The sequence below is a fragment of the Desmodus rotundus genome, chromosome 2 (genome assembly GCF_022682495.2).
Source record: "Desmodus rotundus isolate HL8 chromosome 2, HLdesRot8A.1, whole genome shotgun sequence".
NCBI lineage: Eukaryota > Metazoa > Chordata > Mammalia > Chiroptera > Phyllostomidae > Desmodus > Desmodus rotundus.
In genome coordinates, this window is record NC_071388.1 from 177,733,129 (window position 1) to 177,753,619 (window position 20,491).

General features: G+C 40.9%; 1 protein-coding gene across 7 annotated transcripts in view; it reads right to left on the reverse strand.

Moving 5' to 3' along the window:
- Positions 1–20,491, reverse strand: part of HECW2 (HECT, C2 and WW domain containing E3 ubiquitin protein ligase 2) — a 352,275-nt gene that overhangs the window by 101,155 nt on the left and 230,629 nt on the right. For all 7 annotated transcript variants that reach the window (XR_008426201.1, XR_008426199.1, XR_008426200.1 and 4 more), the window contains 4 exons: positions 16,638–16,788; positions 15,845–15,948; positions 15,206–15,330; positions 426–611 (listed from right to left, as the gene is read on the reverse strand). Coding sequence is in view for 4 of the 7 variants with exons in the window: in XM_053918895.2 (XP_053774870.1) it covers positions 426–611; positions 15,206–15,330; positions 15,845–15,948; positions 16,638–16,788 (566 nt within the window). In the remaining 3 variants the exon portion in view is untranslated. The remainder of the gene's footprint in view (positions 1–425; positions 612–15,205; positions 15,331–15,844; positions 15,949–16,637; positions 16,789–20,491) is intronic.

Consider the following 20,491-nt stretch of genomic DNA (forward strand, 5'->3'; position numbering starts at 1 on the left):
TCCTGAACCAACAAGACTGAGGCCCAAACCCAGATGGTGTCACAAAGACACACCTTGTGCAGTTGCCTAGCAACCTCCTAGCCACCTCTTCCAAACAATCCAACTTTCATTCAACTACCTATAACACAAGCTGTTTAACTAGGGAGAAGGAAGTGTCACTGCCTCAGAAACCTTTTCTATAACCAGCAGAAAATGGTGAGAGATGACAGGTAGAATATCCAGGCAAAAGTGAGTAATTCGAGAACAAATGCCCTCACACCTGTCCACTGCATACATGACCTCAGAAGAGTGTGGGAACTGTTTGTAGGAACTACCTGCTCGTACAGGTTTCACTCGAACTGGGAGATGGAATGCTGCACCTCACAAAGGGTTTTCAGCCCTCACTTGAAGGGTAGAGCCAAGTGCCAAGGCCACAAGCGGGTTACCTTGCCCTGGTGATCGTGTTTCATTTCCCAGCCCCTCGGCAGCTCCAGCTGTTTGTTTGCGAACATGTTGAGGAATCCCACAAGGTCCCGGTTATGCTGGTAGCGTTCAAAGTGGTGCGTGTCCCGCCGGACTTTGGTGATCATGTGCTTCAAACACGTGTTGTTTGTAAACATGCGGTAGGCACTCTGGAGAGGAAAACGATGGAGAACCAATGTTAACTCACTTGATATACGCAGAAGCAACATATACACATGGGTCATATCAGTCTTCTGGGGGACACCTGGGCTTCAACATAACTCTAGCCCCACATGTGGAAAGCACAGACAGATATGCTTTTGATATGGTGATCAAAATAATATAGAAAGACTACCGAAAGTAAGATCATCTTTACTGACGATGCCTGGGTATCTAATGGATAAGAATGCATGCAGTCTCACTCTATTGGGAATGTTAGGTCCTAAAGCTGGTTTTAGGAAAAAACAAAAACAAGCAAAAAACCACAGTCACAATCACACCATGCTGGGGACAAATATACCACCTTACAGTGAGCCCCAATACAGCCAGTTTTTCCTTCAGCGCTGGAACAGATCGTTGGTTCTTTGGGCGAGTGCCCCATGAAGCAGTTGGCGTACATTTAGAAGTCAAGTTGTAGGAAAAAGTGCTTGGTCGTGTATTGGAACATTAGAAGCACATGCAAGGGACTGAGCTGCTCTCACAGCTGAGTTGTGTTTAGCTGAGACCACAGTAGATCGAGGTGTTTCGTCTCACACCTTCTTAGGGGCCTAAGCTCAGTGAAAGGAATTCAAGACAGAACTGCCTGGACTGTACACCTCCATACATACTTTGTCTCTCTCTGTTTCTCCTGTGTAGATAGATGACTGGGTTTATATGATTGAAAATACACACTTAGTAAAATTCCACTCTACAACCACATACAAAAAAAGTGTTTTGTCAGAAACTATAGTCCCTGGCCAGGTAGTTCAATCGATTGGAGTGCTGTCCTGATATGCCAAAGTTGTGGGTTCGATCCCTGGTCCAGGCACACATAAGAATCAACCAATGAATGCATAAATGAATGGAAAAACAAAAATTGATGTTTTTTCCTCTCTCTCCCCATTCCTTTCTATCTCTAAAATCAATTTTAAAACACACTGCAGTGTTTATCTCTAAGATACTTAAAGAATATTCTAAAAACTGACCATAAGCCATGGTTGTCCAATTAGAAGTCAGTCAACAAATATTCACTACACATGTGCCAACATTTCCTTTAATCATCAGAAGGAATATGATACTCATGAAATTGACCTGGCCATGAAAGTTCTATCCTGGAATTAAATTCTACTTTTCTCAGATAGTTTCAAAGGGCTTGAAATTCCTCTTACCTGAATCTGGAGACCTATTGGTTTTACTTTGTGGGTTCTGTTATTTATTTCAGTTTAAGATGAATGAAGGCGGACCCCAAAGAAATCAGAATCCTGGAAATCATTTCATTTTAATAAACGCTCACTGTCTTCACTGTGTCCAGTACTGTGGTGGTTATTGAGGATAAAAGATGAGTGAGTGCAAGAGCCGTCCAGGTTGCTCCTAATTTTCCAGGGCCCCTCAAGATGTGCCATGTCCATGTCAAAGCATCTACTGCCAACACGAGTCCCTCTAGAGCTTTCTTCCTTTGCTACAGCACCTGGCAACGTCTGAAACAGTGGCTGCTCCCCAGTCTGGGGTCCTGGATCTCTGAGTGACTGCCAGGACTGGAGAACTCTGACAACCCAATTTAGAATGTGAACCAAACCTTCGTTAGCTTAAATCCCTGAGCAGCCACTACGTCGAGCAGTTTGCCATTATGGACATGTAACCTAAACTGTATGATATAACTACTGTTCAGTTATTCCGATTGATTTACTGTCATTACATACTTTTTAACTCTGCATTAAAATATTTTCTCCCTCTCAAGTTGAAAGGAAGGAAAGAAGGAAGGAAGGAAGGGAGGCCACAGTGCACCATCCTCAAACACTAGTGTGCTACAGTTCCTTAATACATCTGACTATACAATATTTTGAAGTCGTATTTCAACCTGGCAGCCTAAATGAGAGGAGGTTTTGATGGCTGTGAGAAATGGGGAGGTTCAGAGCACAGAGTAGTGCCAAAATAGGCAGGCCTACGCAGGGGCTTTGGGCAATTAGAGAGCATGAGAGAATAAGAAGGTGATCCCATGAAAGCAGAGAAGGAGGCTAATAAAAGACGTCAAAGGCTGTCAGAGGCAAACGTTAGCTAATTAATAGTTTAGCCTATGGCTGACCTGCCTTGGAGTTTAACGTGCAATCAGCAAGGCATCTGTTTTCTGCATTTGGCTCCATGCTGCTGATATATTTTCACATAAGCCATTGCAAGCTCAGATGCCTGAGACCACACTAACTTGTCTGGAGGCAATGGTAATGAGCTTTCAAGTCATATTCCCTAATAAGTCTCTTCGGAGACAAATTATGGTGGGATAACTCTGTCAGATAAAACATTACATTAACTGTTGTTCAACATAGGTGTATCTCTTGATCCTCTCATTTCTATCTCCCCCCACCCCTGCATTAAAGTAACTAAATTGGCCACATCCTGATTCTTTATCTAGAGCATCAGAAATACTCCACTAAAAAGAAGAAGCAGAACTTCATTAGGACACAAAGTAGTAGTAATTAGGTGAAGGAACCTGTCCCAGCCTCAGGCTGGAAGTAATTCCCTGGGGTTGCACAGCTCTTTAAGCACAGGAGTCTTAGGCTAGTCTTAAACCTAATTATGTCCTTTCATCTTCCTCCTCTCCACTCAGTGAGACAGGTAACATAGTGCCAAGTTCAACTGATCTTTGCAAAAAGCATCTACCAAAGCACATTAAGTGCAAGAAAGATTTCTTTCATTAGTAACCAGCAAACAACCTTTAGCACCATTGGTTTTACAAGTCTGTATAACATGTATATGACTCTTAGAGCCTATATATGAGAGGAGACCCCCCCAAAACCCCAGAATTATCTTCTGGAGGGTAGGCCTCTTGTAGTACAGGCTTTCTCCACTAAGTGAGTGATCTAGGAACCCATCTGTATCAGTGTGCCAGCTGGCACTGTTGTGAGAGGCTGCATTCAGCTTCAGTGAATTTTTTTTAAAGACTCACACATTTGCCCATTTCATGAGGGGTGATTTATGTGCCCACCTGCCCACCCCACACTGGGTGTTCAGCAGATTTTGACCAAAAATGGCATGATCCCAGTGCTCCACCCTCCCTATTCACCTGATCTCACCCCAGGAGACATTTTTTTGTTGCCTCGGATGAAAAAAGTCCTCAAAGGAAAACATTTTGCCAAAGTGGAAGAGGTGAAACAAAAAATGGTAGAAGCACTAGAAGGCATCAAAACTGAAGAGTTCAAAAACTGTTGAGCAGTGGAAAAAATGTCTCAGTAGGTGTAGTGCATCAAATGGAGAGTACTTTGAAGGTGCCTGAAGTTTAAACTCATGAAAATAAATATATAAATTTTTATAAATAAATTCTGGGGGGTTTTGGGTCCGCATTCATAAAACACTTAAGCCAAACAGAAACATGCTGCAGACGGCTACATTTTAATAAAGAAACTACATACATGTTTACTTACATATATGCTTATTTTTAAAATATATTTTACATATATTATTCAATATATATACTATTTGTGTGTGTATCTTTTTACATATGGTTCTAAAAGGATATTCATGCTCCAGCTAACATAGAAGCACAGTGCACAGAACTACAGTGTGGAGTCCAGTCACAGTCCTGTCACCCATGGACAGGGACAAAGTCTTTAATCCCTGCCTCAATCTGCTCAGCTCTAGGGTGGGATAATAACAACTGTCCTGCTTTCTTCACAAGTGTGTAGGATTCAAATCCGATGGAATAAGGATATAAAAGATTTACGAAGAGGTAAAAATAACTATAAAAACACAAAGCTAGTAAACGAATATGTAAGGGATTATACCCACAATACTTGTAACAGATGAATGATAGTAGTAAAATTGTTTTCTACTTTGAGGTCTTTGAAGATCTTGGGCCAGAATCCCACTTTCTATTAACTGAAGAAGGGGCTCACAACCTTTCAGTAATCATGTGCGAAGCCCTGAACTAAAAACCCTGAGGATACAGAGGTGAGCACAGCCTTATCACTCAAAAAGATGGGGAAGGAAAATTACAGTGGAAGGTGGGAGGAAGAGGTTCACTGAGGGCAGAAAGTAGAGTGTGGAAAACAAAGGCCACAGGGGCAGTGAAAACACCGAAACAAACTGTCAGAACTAGCAGAGATAAGAGTGAGAGGGGCCCAAAGAGCAAGACACACTGAACAGGTGGGAGCAGCTCACAAGAGCCTCATCTTCATGGAGCTGACAGTGACGCGCTGTGGGTTAAGAGACAAGAGGCATTTACTCTTTCTGGGGGAAGTGGTTCTAACTGGACGAGGATTCTTCTCTGTGTTGGGATTGTTCTTTTTTTTGTTTTGGTCTTATAGGAGAAGATGCAGCAAAGGAATACAATTTTCGACCCGAAACAAAAGTAGATTAGGAAGGGCAAATGGGACTTGTTTTTTAGCACAGTCTCCTGACAACACATAGAATGGTCTCGCTTGGGAAGCGACTGCACCTAAGGCCCGTAGGCAGTAGTTAACAGTCAATGGAGCCCCTTAAATGATCTCTAAATGGCATGAGTTTCATTTTCCATGGATGTGATTTAAAGTGTGATTTTGGTTATTCCTTCTCTGTTCCCAAACTCCCATTCCCAACCCTCCTCTTGGTTGATTCTTGTCTCCCTAGCAAGAAATAAATGCTTGATGGCTAAGTGAATGATCACCTGAATTTTTTGTGTGTGAAAATTTATTAAAATAACATCCCTTAGCAGGGTGTCCAACCCACAGCCCACGGGCCACATGAGCCCAGAATGGCTGTGAATGCAGCCCAACACAAAATCGTAAATTTACTTAAAACATGAGGATTTTTTCGTGATTATGTGTCACAGTGTATTTAATATGTGGCCCAAGACAACTCTTCTTCCAGTGTGTCCCAGAGACGCCAAAGGTTGGATATCCCTGCCTTAGAACTTAATGTGGTTTGTTTAGTTAAGTGGTTGAGATGTTAGAAGTCAAAAATATTGAAAGAAACCGAGGGGACTATAATTGTCATTTGGCAGCAGGGTAAGAATCTTACATGTCAACATTCAGTTCTTACCAGTGAAGCCAGTCCCTTTGTGGCAGTTGTGGCAGGCTGCAGGCTGTGGCAGGGATTTTGGTTGGTTGGTTTTATGATGACCGTGTGTCCGGGATTACCTGGCCTGCTCTTGATTTCATCTAATTCTGTTCTGTTTAATAACACAGGTACGTACAGTACTGCTAAACAAAGTCTGTCTTTCATATTTCAAAAATCCTTCACCAAGAACAGGTATTCTGAATTCACACTTGAAAGATACCACTGCATCTATAGCAAATGTCTCTCACCTGTGGAAACAGATGTCACCATCTGTATACATTACTCACTAAAGAAATTTATTATAAACACAATCAAGTAACACTGTGTGCTAGGTTATGAAATCAGCTCTTTCTTACACCGTCTGTCTTTATTTTTATCTTATGTGGCTTGTCTACATTTTTAATATAGGGATTTTACATTGCTCTCATCTAGCTAAGGAGTAAAACGGAGGGAAAATTTAACTTATTGACCAAACTAACTGTAAACTCTCCATTGATCTAGTTTTTAACAGCAGGAGTTCCTGGCTTGCAGAAATATATTTATATTTTACAACAATGTTTTTCTTATTTAGCACTAAAAAGATTATATGATGGAATTAATATATTTCTAGAGCTATTTAAAAGCCAGAGTAATAATTCTTTGGCATGTCTGTTAGAAACATTATTCAGCTGCATATAAAGAATACATTTATGTATGGCAATTACTAGACAAACACAGGCATACCATCTATAAAAGACATGGCACTAACAATTAAATCTTGAGCTTTCAGGAGAAATGGGTTATCAGGACAATTTCGGAAGAAATCTGAAAACAACCAACAGAGGGCAGTAGAACATATCTTAAAGCAGCCAAAATGCAAAACAGAAAAAAATTGTTTCTCAAGTTTTCCTTTAGAGTTATAACAACCACATAGTCTACTTAATTTTGTTCTTTTCAATAAAGATGATTAGGTAAACTACTGCTACATGAAATCAATCAATTTTTTATGGCTAGCTTATAACATAAACTGATATCTTCAAATCATAAAAAAGGAATTAGGAAAGTTTTCAAATGAATATACTCCTTTTGTATACTGAACATTTTCAATAATATAAATAGGGGATTTATTGGAACACTTAGATCATAGACAATTCAAGCAAAAAAAAAGGCTTGAAAATAAATCTTAGAATAAGGAGATGAAATAAAAGTTTGCTCTGTAACATTTTCCGCTAATCTAGGGGGAAAAAATTCCAGGAAGTAATGCCCTTTACCAAAAACTGGCTGACTTATCCACATAAAGTCATACTTTGAGACCACTGGGAAGGAAAGTCCAGCTACTATCATTCCTGCCGTATGTAACTCAGGGGAAAAAGCCTTCTTACACCCAACAGAAGTTATATCTTAAAGATATGCAGAGACGCATGGCTAGGATCATTTTTAAGTCAGTAATGAATGCAGTTCAGGTAGAAAGAAGAAAACAATTAAAACGCTTTAAAAAAGAATTACCTGAAATCAAGATGGGCTTCCCAGCAAAAGAAGTTTTAAAATCACACCCATGGAAAGAATAGGGAAAAACAAAGATAACAATAAAACCAAATAAAAAAACCTCTAAGCTACTGACTGAGTCTATTTGCACTGTTACAGTAAGTTAGCTGTCAAAGGTCCTGATGAATTATGGTATGACAAAGGCAATGAGGTCATTTAACACAACATTTCTTTATACTTGGAAATCCCAAATTATAGGTCACACACCAGCTATATCAGAATCACTTAAGGGATCCTAAAAAAGAGGGAGGGAGGGAGGGAGGAAGGAAGGAAGGAAGGAAGGAAAGACTCCTAGGACCTACTCCACACCTTTTAAACCAGAATCTCTAATGTTTGCATCTATTTATAAAAGTCTACCAAGTTTAAAAATTGCTGCTTTGTACCAAGCTATACTACAAGGCCATAGTAATCAAAACAGCAAGGTACTGGCAAAAAAACAGACATACAGATCAATGGAACAGAATAGAAAGCCCAGAAATAAACTCATGACTTTATGGTCAATTACTATTGAGCAAAGAAGACAAAAAATACAATTGAGTAAAGATAGTCTGTTCAATAATTAGTGTTGGAAAAATTGGACAGATATGTGCAAAAAAAAGTAGACCAACTTTCACCATACACAAGAATAAACTCAAAATGGATTAAAGACTTAAACGTAAGCCGCAAAACCATAAAAGTCCTAGAAGAAAGCATGGGCAGCAAAATCTCAGACAGTTCCCATAGCAATATTTTTTCTTATATGTCTCCTTGGGCTAGGGAAACAAAAGAAAAGACAAACAAATGGGATGACATCAAACTCAAAAGTTTTTGAACAGTAAAGGAAACCATCAACAAAATGAAAAGACAACCCACTGAGCAGGAGAACATATTCACCAATGATACACCTGATAAGGGGTTAATATCCAAAATTTATAAAGAACTCAAACAACTCAACAACAACAACAAAACAATCCAATTAAAAAATGAGCAAAGGGCCCTGGCTGATGTAGCTCAGTAGATTGAGTGTGGGCCTGTGAACCATAAGGGTTGTTGGTTCGATTCTCAGGGCACATGCCTGGGTTGTGGGTCAGGTCCCCAGGAGGGGGCGTGCAAGAGGCAACCACACACTGATGTTTCTCTCCCTTTCTTTCTCCTTCCCTTTCCCCGCTCTCTAAAAATAAATAAATAAAATCTTTAAAAAATAATGAGCAAAGGACCTGAATAGACACTTCTTCAAAGAAGACATACAAATGGCCATTGGACATATGAAAAAATGTTCAATGTCACTAATCATCAGAGAGATGCAAATTAAAACCACAATGAGACACCACCTCACCCCTGTCAGAATGGCTATTGCCAATAAACCAGCAAACAACAAGTATTGGCAAGGATGTGGAGAAGGGGAACCCTCATGCACTGTTGGTGGGAATGCAGACTGGTGCAGCCACTGCGGAAAACAGTACGGAGTTAACTCAGAAAATTAAAAATGAATCTGCCTTTTGACCCAGTGATCCCACTTTTGGGAATATACCCAAAGAAACCCAAAACACTAATTCAAAAGAATATATGCTACCCTATGTTCATTGCAGTGTTATTTACAATCACCAGGATTTGGAGGCAGCCCAAGTGCCGATCAGTACATGAGTGGATAATAAGCTGTGATACATTTACACAGTGGAACACTACTTGGCTGTAAAAAAAGAAGGAAATCTTACCTTTTGTGGCCACATGGATAGACCTGGAGAATATTATGCCAAGTGAAATAAGCCAGTCAGTGAAAGGCAAATACCATATGATTTCACTTGTGGGGAACCCCAAAAACCAGAATTTATTTGTAAAAAATTGTGTATTTATTCTCACATTTAGACTTCAGTCACTTGCAAAGTAAATTCCATTTGATGCAATACACCTGAGATCTTTTTTCCACTGCTCAACAGTTTTTGAACTCGTCAATTTTGATGCCTTTTAGTGCTTCTACTGTTTTCTTTGTTTCCCCTCTTCCACATTGGCAAAATGTTTTCCTTTGAGAACTTTTTTCATCCAGAGAAACAAACAAACAAAAAAGGTCTCTCAGAGTGAGATCAGGTGAATATGGCATGAAGGCCATGCTGTTTTTGGTCCAAAAGTGCTGAACACTCAGCACGGTGTGGGCAGATGCACTCATAGATCACCCATCATGAAATGTGCTGAATGTGCTTTCTAGCAAATGTGCTGAAAGTCCTCAAAAAAAATTCACTGAAGCTGAATGCAGCCTCTCACAACAACGCCAGCTGGTACACTGATACAGATGGGCCCCTAGAACACTTCCCTAGTGGGGGAACCTGTACTACAAGGGGCCCATCCTCCAGAAGATAATTCCCTTTTTTGGGGTCTGCCCTTGTATATGTGGAGTCCAATGAACCAAATAAGCTAGCAAACAAAATAGAAACAGACTCAAAGATACAGAAAACGGACTGACAGCGGTCAGAAGGAGAGGCAGCTGGGTGAAAAAGGTCAAGGGATTAAGCAAAAAACCAAACAAACAACACAACAGTATGGTGATTACCAGAGCAAAAGGGGTGTGGGGGGAGGCGAAAGAGGGTAAAAGGAGGAAAAAAGACAATCGATCAAAGGAAACCTGACTTGGGGTAACGAATACAATATACAGATGATGTATTATAGAATTGTCACCTATATAATTGAAACCTATATAATTTTCTTAACCAATGTCACTCCAATAAATTCAATTGCAAAAAAAGCAGCCTTATACCATAAGCCAATGACTATTCATCTGGCCTCCACTTGAAACTGTGTATAGTGATAGGGAACTTGTACAGAAAAGCCCATATAGAGAAGTTAGAACTCAGTGCTTAGTGAGGTCATATCTGTAACTTGAAATTGGCCACTGTGGGAACATTAACACTACAGCAATCAGTAAATGCTAATCAAGCCTTGACATTATCTCATGGGTTTCTAGACTAGCAGTGGCTAAAGTCTAGACCCAGGCACGGGCTGGCTCTGTTTGCAAAGTTTCATTGGAATACAGCCATGTCCACTCATTTAGCACGCTGTCCTTGGCCTGAAAGCTGAAAATAGTTACTCACTGTCCCTTTACAGAAGAAATTTACTGTCTTTTTCTGTACATAGTGTCTAAAGTTAAGAAGCTGGTGGAGAAAATAATATGCTAATAATACAGACTGAACCTCAAGTTGTACTGTTCCAAAACAAATAATATACACATACAAAATGAAGAAATCTAAGTCCAGCATTTAAAACCTACTATCTGGCTCAACAAAGAAGGCGCTGACCTTGTTTACAGGGGAATGTAAAGTTCCAGCATGTGCCTCCCTTGTTCACTTGTCTCAGCTGTTAACATAAACAACCACATTTGTGCTGGAAGTACACTGATTCACCAGTCACAACAGCAGAGTGAACGCTGAGACAAGAGTTCAGCAAAGATCAACAAACGCATTCTGCGTATATGTTATTAGTTGTAAACTGTGTGCTACACATGCTTTACACCAGTAAAATTTATATTACACATGTATGAATATATTTACACATACGTATGCATACACACACATTTTTTCCCAGAGAGCAGGTTGGTTATTTAGTAGCAACCCCCTGAACACTACCGCCCAGTCAGTAGCTCTTTCTGGAGGCCCTACTCTCTCTCATCCCCACATTCTAATCTATTAGCAAAAATGTCAGTGTTCTCTTCAAAATATGTCCTGTAACCATTCACTTGTCACCATCTCTGCTTCTCCTGCACTAGTCCGAGCCCCTTCTACACACAGGGTCTTTCCACTTGTCTCCCTGATGCCAGTCTCGCCACCTAAACCCCATTCTCCACAGAGCAACTGAGAGAAGCTTTTAAAAATCACAACTGTATCTCTACAGGAAGTCCCTCTAGAGTCAAGTCCATTTGGAATGAAGCCCTTGCAGGATCACAAAGCCTTGCATTCTGAAGCCTGCTCACCTCCCTGACCTTACTATGCACATCAAACTCACACACGCCCCAAAGCCTTTGCTCTTCCTTGGCAAGGAAGGTTCTGCTTCCAGACTTTACCTTCCTGGCTCCTTGATATTTTACAACAGCTTGAATATGGCTCCCATCCACCTGCTCTAAAGCTACTGCCTCCAGTCACTAGTCTGCAAGTCACCCTGGCCTAGTCACCTATACTGTTTCAGTTGCCTCGTGCCACATTGCAACTGTGAGTTGTCTTTTCTTGTCCACTGCCTTGTCGCCTTTATCCCACTCTGTCTTGTTTACCACTCTATCCGCAGAGTCTAGACTGAACCAGGCAAATCACTGGTGTGTAGTAAATACTGGCTGAATGAACGCATGAACAAACAACAAAGGAAAATGTGTTTTATCTGACTGCCAGCACAAAGTTCTTCCTACCGCAGCAAGATACTTTCTGTCAGAGTGACAATTCCAAATGTTAACCCATTCTTCCTTGCAGGACAGCCACCATCTCCTACAATTGTCCCTCACATGAGGCTAGGTTCCCATAAAGGCTTCAAAGCCTATATCCTTTCCAGGATCAAATCTGACTTTCACTAGTGTCCTATGCTTTCAACACACCAGCAACACCAAACTGCTATACTAATAATCCAGTTTCAGTTCTTTTGTAGTAATTATCAAGACAGCCATGCCATTTCATGAATCTCTCGCTTTGCAAATGCTCCTTTTACCAAGTATAACCTGGCCTTCCTCATTTCTAGGGCAAGTTCCTAATCAACCTTTAAAACCCATCTTAAGTGCAAATCCACCCATGGCTTCTCCTATGAGCCCTCCCCCTGGAGTTGATCACTCACTCCAGCAGGGCATGTTCTACAGCCTTCCGTCCTGCACTCACAACTGCTCATTGCACTGGCATGTTTTCAAGTCTAGGGCCCCCGGACCCACAGCTGCTTTTGTTTCTCAGGGCCTTGCACAGTGCCTGGGATGTAATAGGGAATCAATGGTAACTCTAATCCCTCGTGCATGAATGTAAGCACAGCTACTATGCTAGCCATTGCTCACCCTCCTCCCATGTCTGCTTTGTTCCAAGCTAAACCTATAAACCATGAGATAATGAGCAGTAAAGCCGGATAGATGCTATACTTACACAGCAAAGCCAATGAAAGAAGATAGAATACATTAACATCAGTAAATACGTACACACAAATAACCTCACCTACAACCCCTGGTGACAGGACTATGCTGACTTCTACTTTTCCCTAGAGTCTACTCTATTTTTCCTAAGGTATATAATCCATTTTGTCAAATTCATTATGTTCTTCTATTCCCTTACAAGTTTCTCATTCCAATTTTCCTCTTATTATTCATTAATTATATATTATTATTTATTATTTATATATTTTAGTTCATTTTTGTTGTATGTTTTACCTTACCATTTATTCCCCCCACACCATCTTCTACCTCCACCCACCTCCCTGCTCCCCACAATTACCTTAACACTCAGAGTCATCTTCAGTTACTAGTCTATTTACTCGCCAAATCTTGCCAGCTCACTGCCTGGGATCCCTCTCACATTCAACCCTTCTTCTTCTCTATTTCCTTAACTCCAAGTCCAGGTTCTTGTCAGCTCATGCCACGATGAATGGATTGTATACAAGTGGACTTCTATGGGGAGTGTTTCCCTCACTCCATGTGCAGCTGAGACAACCTTGCTCTAATTAATATGGTCAGCAAGGCACCCCCTCAGCCCCCAGGGACTTGTGGAGTAATCCCCCTTTGCCCACTGAGTTCTACCTAAACACCTTCCAGAAACACAACCTCTTTCTTTGGGTCTCCCTCATACTTAGTCACATTGAAAGCCGTGTACTCCCACATTAGCACCACTCGTCCAACAAGATTAGACCCTTTGTCAAACCAAAGCACTAACAGCATTTCTTACTTCTTCCCTAACAATCAATTTTCAGCAAGTCTTATCAATTCTACCTTCAAAACATCTCTTGACTCCATGCATTTCCCTTCAGCTCAAGCCAACATCATGGTTCAGTCATCGTGGTCTTCCCCTGGGCCAAGGAAAAGCCTTCATTTTCATCACCTGCTTTCACTCTTGTCTCTCCCCAGTTTCCACACTGAAGCATGATGGCTTCCCACTGATCTCAGAATCAGATCCAACTTCCTGGCCACATCCCACAGCCAGATCTGTGATGGGGATCCTGCTGCCTTTCCAGCCTCGGGTGCTGTCACATCACTCCCATTTCCCATCACTACACAGCAGCCCCTCCGCTCTTTTCCGAGTCTTGGCGCCCCTGCCCTCGCTGTTTCAGCTTCCCCTGCCTTTCCCCATGGTTGATGATTTCTCATCTTTTACGTTTCCACTCAAAATTATTTCTTCCAGAAGCATTCTACAACCGCCTTTCTAAAGCCGTCCTTATTCTCTCTATGCCAGGGTAAGAACTTTATCTTATTCCCTACCTACCATAGTTCCTAGTAAAAGTCATATTTCCAGTAATATTTATTGGATGAATGAAATACTCATGATGCACATGGAACATACTTTTCACTTCTGTTTTGCTCGTGCATTTCCTCCACCTAGACCGGCCTCCTACTCCATTTTTAGCCTCCGCCGGCCACTATCTACTCCGTGAGAGAACTTAAGACTTGCATCACAAAGAAATGCACACTTTTCCAATCACACTCTAATTTTTTTCTTCACAAAAGTTTTAGCATAAATTAGATAATATTTTCAAAACATCCTCTTTTTTTTTTCCTAGAAATGTTTTCATTAATTAGCATGCTGCACCCCCAGGCAACAGGCGACTGACAGTTTTCACGGTCCCCCAGGGAGGTCAGTGTTTCCTGAGTAAAAAAACCTTCCCACTCCAGGCTGTGATTTCAAAATAAATGTAGGGAACAGATGGGCATATGAGTAGAGTTAGAAAAACTGGTTGTCATGAGGATTTAATGGTGCGGGGGCAGGTTGTGAGGAGTTTCTTGCTTAAGGAACGTAGATCAGGAAAAGGGTAGAATTTCGGTCAAAGGTCAGAGCTACAGGAAATGAAAGCAAATAGGTAAAGAAGAGAGTTAAAATAATTTCTCTCTATTGAGAACAATATTTAAAAGGCTTGAAGTTTCTTATAACTTCTGGTTAACAGAATATTTTTTTTAGCCCAGACTAATATTTTCGGGAATGTAGTGAAATCACAGAGAAGGCCTTTTAAAGAAGAGGCATGTTAGTAAAAGGAAGGAAATTTAAATCTACTTCATCCTGATCACATTGCTACGTCTTCCCTCCCACCCCGCCCAAACAATAAAAAACTCTGATCTTTGATACAAAATTCATACATCTTTCAAATACTGCTTTCTTTACTGATTTATTGTTCAGATTACGCAACATGTAGATTGTATATACTTTTCTCCTTTTGGAGAGCATGTGCCACAGTCTCAAAGGCCAACCTGACCACTGTCTGCAGGCAGTGCGCAGATACCTAGTCATTTTTGTGCAGGCAAAATAAGGTGGCCATTAAAAGCATAGACTCTGCAGTCAATATCTCTGAAATTTTAACCTCAGTGATACCATGTAGAGGCTGTACAACCTTGGGGGTATTATTCAATTTCTCTGTGTCTCAATTTCTTCATCTAAAGAAAAACAGAATTTTGCCCTGGCTGGTGTGGATCAGTGGATTGAGTGCTGGCCTGTGAAACAAAGGGTCGCCGGTTCAATTCCCAGTCAGGGCACATGCCTGGGTTGTGGACCAGGTCCCCGTTAGGGGGTGTGTGAGAGGCAACCACACATTGATGTTTCTCTCCCTCTCTTTCTCCCTCCCTTCCCCTCTCTCTGAAAATAATAAACAAACAAAATCTTTTTAAAAATTACAAGAAGCAATATAATTATAAAAAAATAGAATTTTTACCTAATTCATAAGTTTGTTTGGACAAATGGGTCAAAACATGTATAGTGCTAACACAGTGCCTCAGACACACTTAGTGCTCAGTAAACATTAGCTGTCATCATTCTTGCCATCATTACACCATGAGGATGGTCTCCTAGGGCCTGTTGCTTTTTCATCACACACTTTCAGACCTGATACTCACAGGGTTAGAATGTAGCACGGTGAAGAACTCCGGGCTGATGAGGAACTTCACAGGGGGGGACTGTAACAGCAACGTGAGCCTGGATCTGGAGGTAGAGTGGGGCAGGACGCTCTCCCGGCGGAGATCTAGACGGGGCAGAGCACAGAGGCTTGAAGGGAGAGCTTGCCACGCGGCAGAAACAAATCTACTCCCTACAAATCTACTCCGCTGGTGCACACCTACATCATTTGCCATATTATTTTATCCCCCAAATACTTTTATCTTTGATGAAAATGCATGCATAAAAACTGACTGCTCTTAGTTACACTAAGATGAAATCGAATATTTGTAATCACTATTCACATTTTAATGCATCCTTAGATGTTTTAAGTGACCAGACTCAATCTTTTTTCACTATCCCACAGATCAAAGAGATTAAAGTAATTTATATTCTATTTGGTGTTGTGAGTACTTTCTCAGTACTGTTAAAAAGTCAAGGATGAAGAGGTCTCTGGTGAATTCTACTTTTTGAGTTGCATTGCCAGATCTTATTGAAAATCAAAAGTTTTCTAAAAGAAAAGCCTCCTTTCCTGGAAATCCTTACTTGTTTCTTTTCTACTTCTGTGAGAGTATAGAACAAACCAACCCAAAGGCTCTCACCTGCACTGGCTTGGTGAAAGTCGGCTTCCTCCCCTGCCCCATCGAGAGCGTTGGCGTTTTCCTCAGGCCTCTCGTTAGTCATGGTTCTGCGGATGCTCTGATATCTGAAATCGTGAGCTTCGAGTCAAATCACAGCAGCCTCTAAAATCTGGGACTCAACCGCGGCCCCGGAGCCCAGGTGTTCTCAGTACCTTCTCAGCCTCAACCATCTCCTCCCCAACCCCCCACCCCCCGACCTTCTAGGCCATCTGTAGTTTAAGTAAATTACTTTTCTTCTGTCTGTTGTGCGTAGATATTTTCCTACCAAATTGATAAAAAATTAAACTGTGGCTCTTACCCAAAGAAAACCAAATCCCTCTACTGTTAAAGAAAAGAACAACATTTTGTTCTGCAGCAATTAGTACTTAAAAAGCTTAGGCTGACAATAAAGGTGCATCATGAATGAAGATTCTAGATATTTAAGAATATTGTTGACTTCAAATTATAAATGGATACATTCTGCTTTACTAAAAATCAATGCCTTGGGTTGACTAAAGGGGTCGTCATCACTTATTTCATCTCCAATTTCCAAACCAGCTGTGCATGTGGGTGTGGAAGTGGCTATTACTATTATTCTTTTTTTTTAACCAACAGAAGTTCAATGAAACCTGTGAATCAAAAGAGATAACAGCTACACCTTAATGACAGGACACACAAAGATGAAAGAGAGACAACTGTGTTTTCTACTTTGCACCATGTAAGAAGCAGCCCGACCACAAAGCAGAAGAGCGGCAGCAGAAACGCCCGTCCTCACCTCCGGTTCAGCTGCTCCATTTGCTGTATGGAGTTGGACCGCTGCAGCACCTGCGGGGCGGGGGGCGCCGTCGGCCGCTGCCACGTCGTGGTTCTGTTTACGTGATCCACGTAGAAGATCCTGCCGTGGCTGTCTATGCGTGCCTCCCAGTCTAAACAGTAGTAACGCACCCAGAGGGATTAGGGGGAGGAGCTGAGGCCATTCATGTCGTTCATTAACTTCAGCACATGTTCTCCCTCTCTGACATGCTATAATTTGGGGCTAATAACATACACATCCCTGCATAACCCAGCACTTCCCCTCAGTCCATACCGGAATCTGTTGTGACCAGTCAGTAAACATACCCTGCGGTGTGCATAAGGCCAACCCTTTAAAGAGTCTCTGACTGTAGAGAATCCTTCCAGATCTGCCCACAGTGCTCACCCTTCATATAAGAGCACCAGTACTTTAAACATACAAGTAACTGGTATCGTAATAGTTGAGATATTCTCACCAAAATTGGTATTGATGTGTGTTTTCACCAAAACATGATTTGTTTTCTGTTGTTTTTCCAGTTCACATGAAAAACACATAGCTGGAAATGTCCAAGTACAAATTTGCATACAATTTTAGTAAATATAGTTTTCAGGAGAAAATAACGCAAGCCTAGTCATCAAACAATATCACTATCTACACATTTCTATTTGCATTTTCCCAAAGAGAAATGCATTTTCAGAGCAAGGATAATTACTTGCCTCCGACCTCAAATAAGTACAATGTTTTAAAAGATTATTTAAATTGGTGTTTAAGCAATCTCATTGATTACATGTGGCAGTCTTTGTAAACAAATATGAAGGTGCATGTCAGTAAAAACAGCTAGCAGACTGGTCCTCAGAGACGAAAATCCCATCTCTGTGACGCTATAAAAGGCTACTCCCCTATTAAAACACTCAGAGCATAACCTAATGTTTTAAAAAATATTTTAAATGTTTTAATGTTTTTCAAAAGGCAAAATTTTAAAACTGATTGCAGTTGGGAAGAGTAATTTATATAGGGATGTTTGAAAACAGCAGAGATGTATTTTTCAACCAGGCAAGTTCTTATACATTTCTATTTCTATGTAAATTATATTTTTGAAATTAATAAGCCTCTTTCTCCTAAGCAGCTCGATTATTTCAAGACTCTCCGTGTGACTACATAGCTTATCAACAGATACCACAGGCCTAACCCTGGAGGCCAGGAGGAAGGCATGTTTGCACCTGACCACACAGGGCATTGGCCCTGGTGGTGAATGGAACCAGTACTCCAACCACGTCCTTCGGACTGGAAAGACCTGCACGCTAGATCCCAGCCAGTGGGGAGTGGAAAGGCCTTCTTTTGTTGACCTCAGCACATTTTAATTTTTGACAAATGGCAAGAGAAAGAAAAATTGGGCTGAGTAAAAGCACCACACAGACAAAAAAACAACGTCACGCGTGCTCCAAGTAACAGAGACTTACAATGAACCAGCCTGCCAAATCTGAATTCTTTGGGCACAGCCACAATCCCATCAATAGGACATTTCCAAAAGACCTCACACTCAACCTGCCATATGCTGATAAACAGTAACTACAGTAAAGCATTTTCAGGAACCATGTTCCAAAAACCCACGGTCTATTCCATCGTTGTGCTCTGCTGCTTGCCTACTTTCCCATCTCAAAGACTTTGAAAACCAGTTATTCCAATTTCATTCCTTTTTCATTAGAGCTAGGATCATTCAAGAACACACTATGTGTCAAATCAAATGCCCAAGAGAACAAATGGCCATTCCTTCCCCAAGAATGTTTACAGTAGCTTCCAGTGTTTTTTAAATGTAGACTAGGTCAATCAGGGATAAAAACCAGAACAGAAACCAACTTAAGGAAGCAGAGAGAGAGAGAGAGAGAGAGAGAGACGCTGCCAAACTCCCAAGATAAGGTTGTAACTACAATTTGGCTAAATTTTCTGGCAGTTAAAGCAGAAAAGAAAACACATTGTTGCATACTTTCCATTTTCTGACAAAAGGAAGTAAAAAATTATCTTCAAAGATGGAACTTTTTTCTTAAACAAACTAAATAAGAATTTACCCCATGAAATGTGGCCTGTAGGAGGGCCACATGGGTAAAAAGAGGGGAAAGGTGGGGAATCTCCAAAAATGTTCACCGCTGCCATGCACACAGCATGTAAAGAATAAAGGATTTAAATAACCCATAGCCATAAAAAGGAATGATTCTCGCACTCACCTCCCACAAAGACAAGGAATAGCTTTAATTTGTATTTCAATCAAGACGTTTCTACGTGTAGAGGGGAGAATAAGAAAACAACTTCCAAAATTTTGCTAAGAACATGCAACTTTAGATGTACATTAAGACTATCACTATCAAATGCTGTGTCTTTAAATTGAGGTTATTACTTAAGTCCTCATTAAGAGAAGTGCTAAACACTGGTTTCAAGTAGACTCTTGGCATTTGATTGGGAAAGACCACAATGCTTTAGAACTATTCATCAACTACATATCCACTCTTTGCCCAAGTGGCAAGCGGATAAAGATGTGAACACAGCTCAGTGAATGCTGAGACTGGGAGGGGGGTCAGTAACTAGTCAGGGACTAGACAGTGTCAACTACGTATCAAGGGAGGCCGGCATGAGTCTGCCTAGGGGACTCAAGGGTGTGAAGGCACTATGAGTGGGGGCCTGAACTGGTTCCAACTGGATCTAGAAAAGTTCAGTACCTGAATGCTGTGTATTTATAAATCCACTACAAAGATTATAATAACCTTGGTATCGTCATCAAAATGGTGACATGAAGTTTGAATGAACTAATGGTACTTTTAAGGCGGGGGGAGCTTTGTGATAAATGCTAGACAGCAGTGTTAAAAGATTATTATTTTCTTATTTTAATATTCAAGGAAGTATGATTGTATTTGTATAAAGTACAAAAGTAAATGGAACTATTTTATGATTTTGGAGCCAGGACAGGAGGCCCCTGCCCTTTCAGGAGTGGGGGTCAGTGACTAGAAGGGGCACAAGAGGCCTCACAGGGCCCAGTGACCAACGCCGGATGCACAGGTGTGCTCAGTTTGGGGGAATTCAGCAGGCTGACTGTGCTGTTTTCTGCATGTGCATTTGAATAAGAAGTCTTAAAAGATCTCAAGTAGCTGTATATTTTGCACCTAACATCTTCAATTTTGAAGAAAGTAGCTTTTTAGATGAAAGGTATCAATTCTGTTCTTAAAACTAACTTTTAAACTCTAGAAAATAAGAGTCCCTACCCTTCAGCATAGTGGAAACTCTAAGATTAATTTTATTTTTCAGATTCACTGCCTACTTTTAGGCATTCATTTCAAAGGATGATTTTAAAATGGAAGTACACAACCACAAAGAATGATAAATGTTCCCCTGTATTTTTCCACAATTACACATTTGAAGCCATAAGTAATATACTTGTCTTAACAATATGGTAACAACCCTGGGATTCTATAAGCGTACACTAATCCACACTGTTCATCCTGAATCTATTCCTATCCTTTTGGGGGGAAAAACATTAATTTGACAATTCCCTATTGTCTCCAGTGCAGCAATAGGTTAAGTCTCAATTACGTTAGAGCCAATAAAAGAAAAATAACAGTTTTTCAGAAGGAACTCAGCTGGCCATTCTTTTTGCACTTATCTTAATGCTAAAAGGATCAAGACCTGTCAGGCTGATGAATTCTGGCGGACTACAGCCCTGAGCGGCCTCCAGCTGCCAGTGCCTTCCATCCCTGCAGAGTAAGATACAGCCAGTTCTTTAGGGACTCAGTGCATTCTCAAGTTCAAGCTGCTTCCCTGGAAGGCATTCAACAGGGACACGTTGCTCT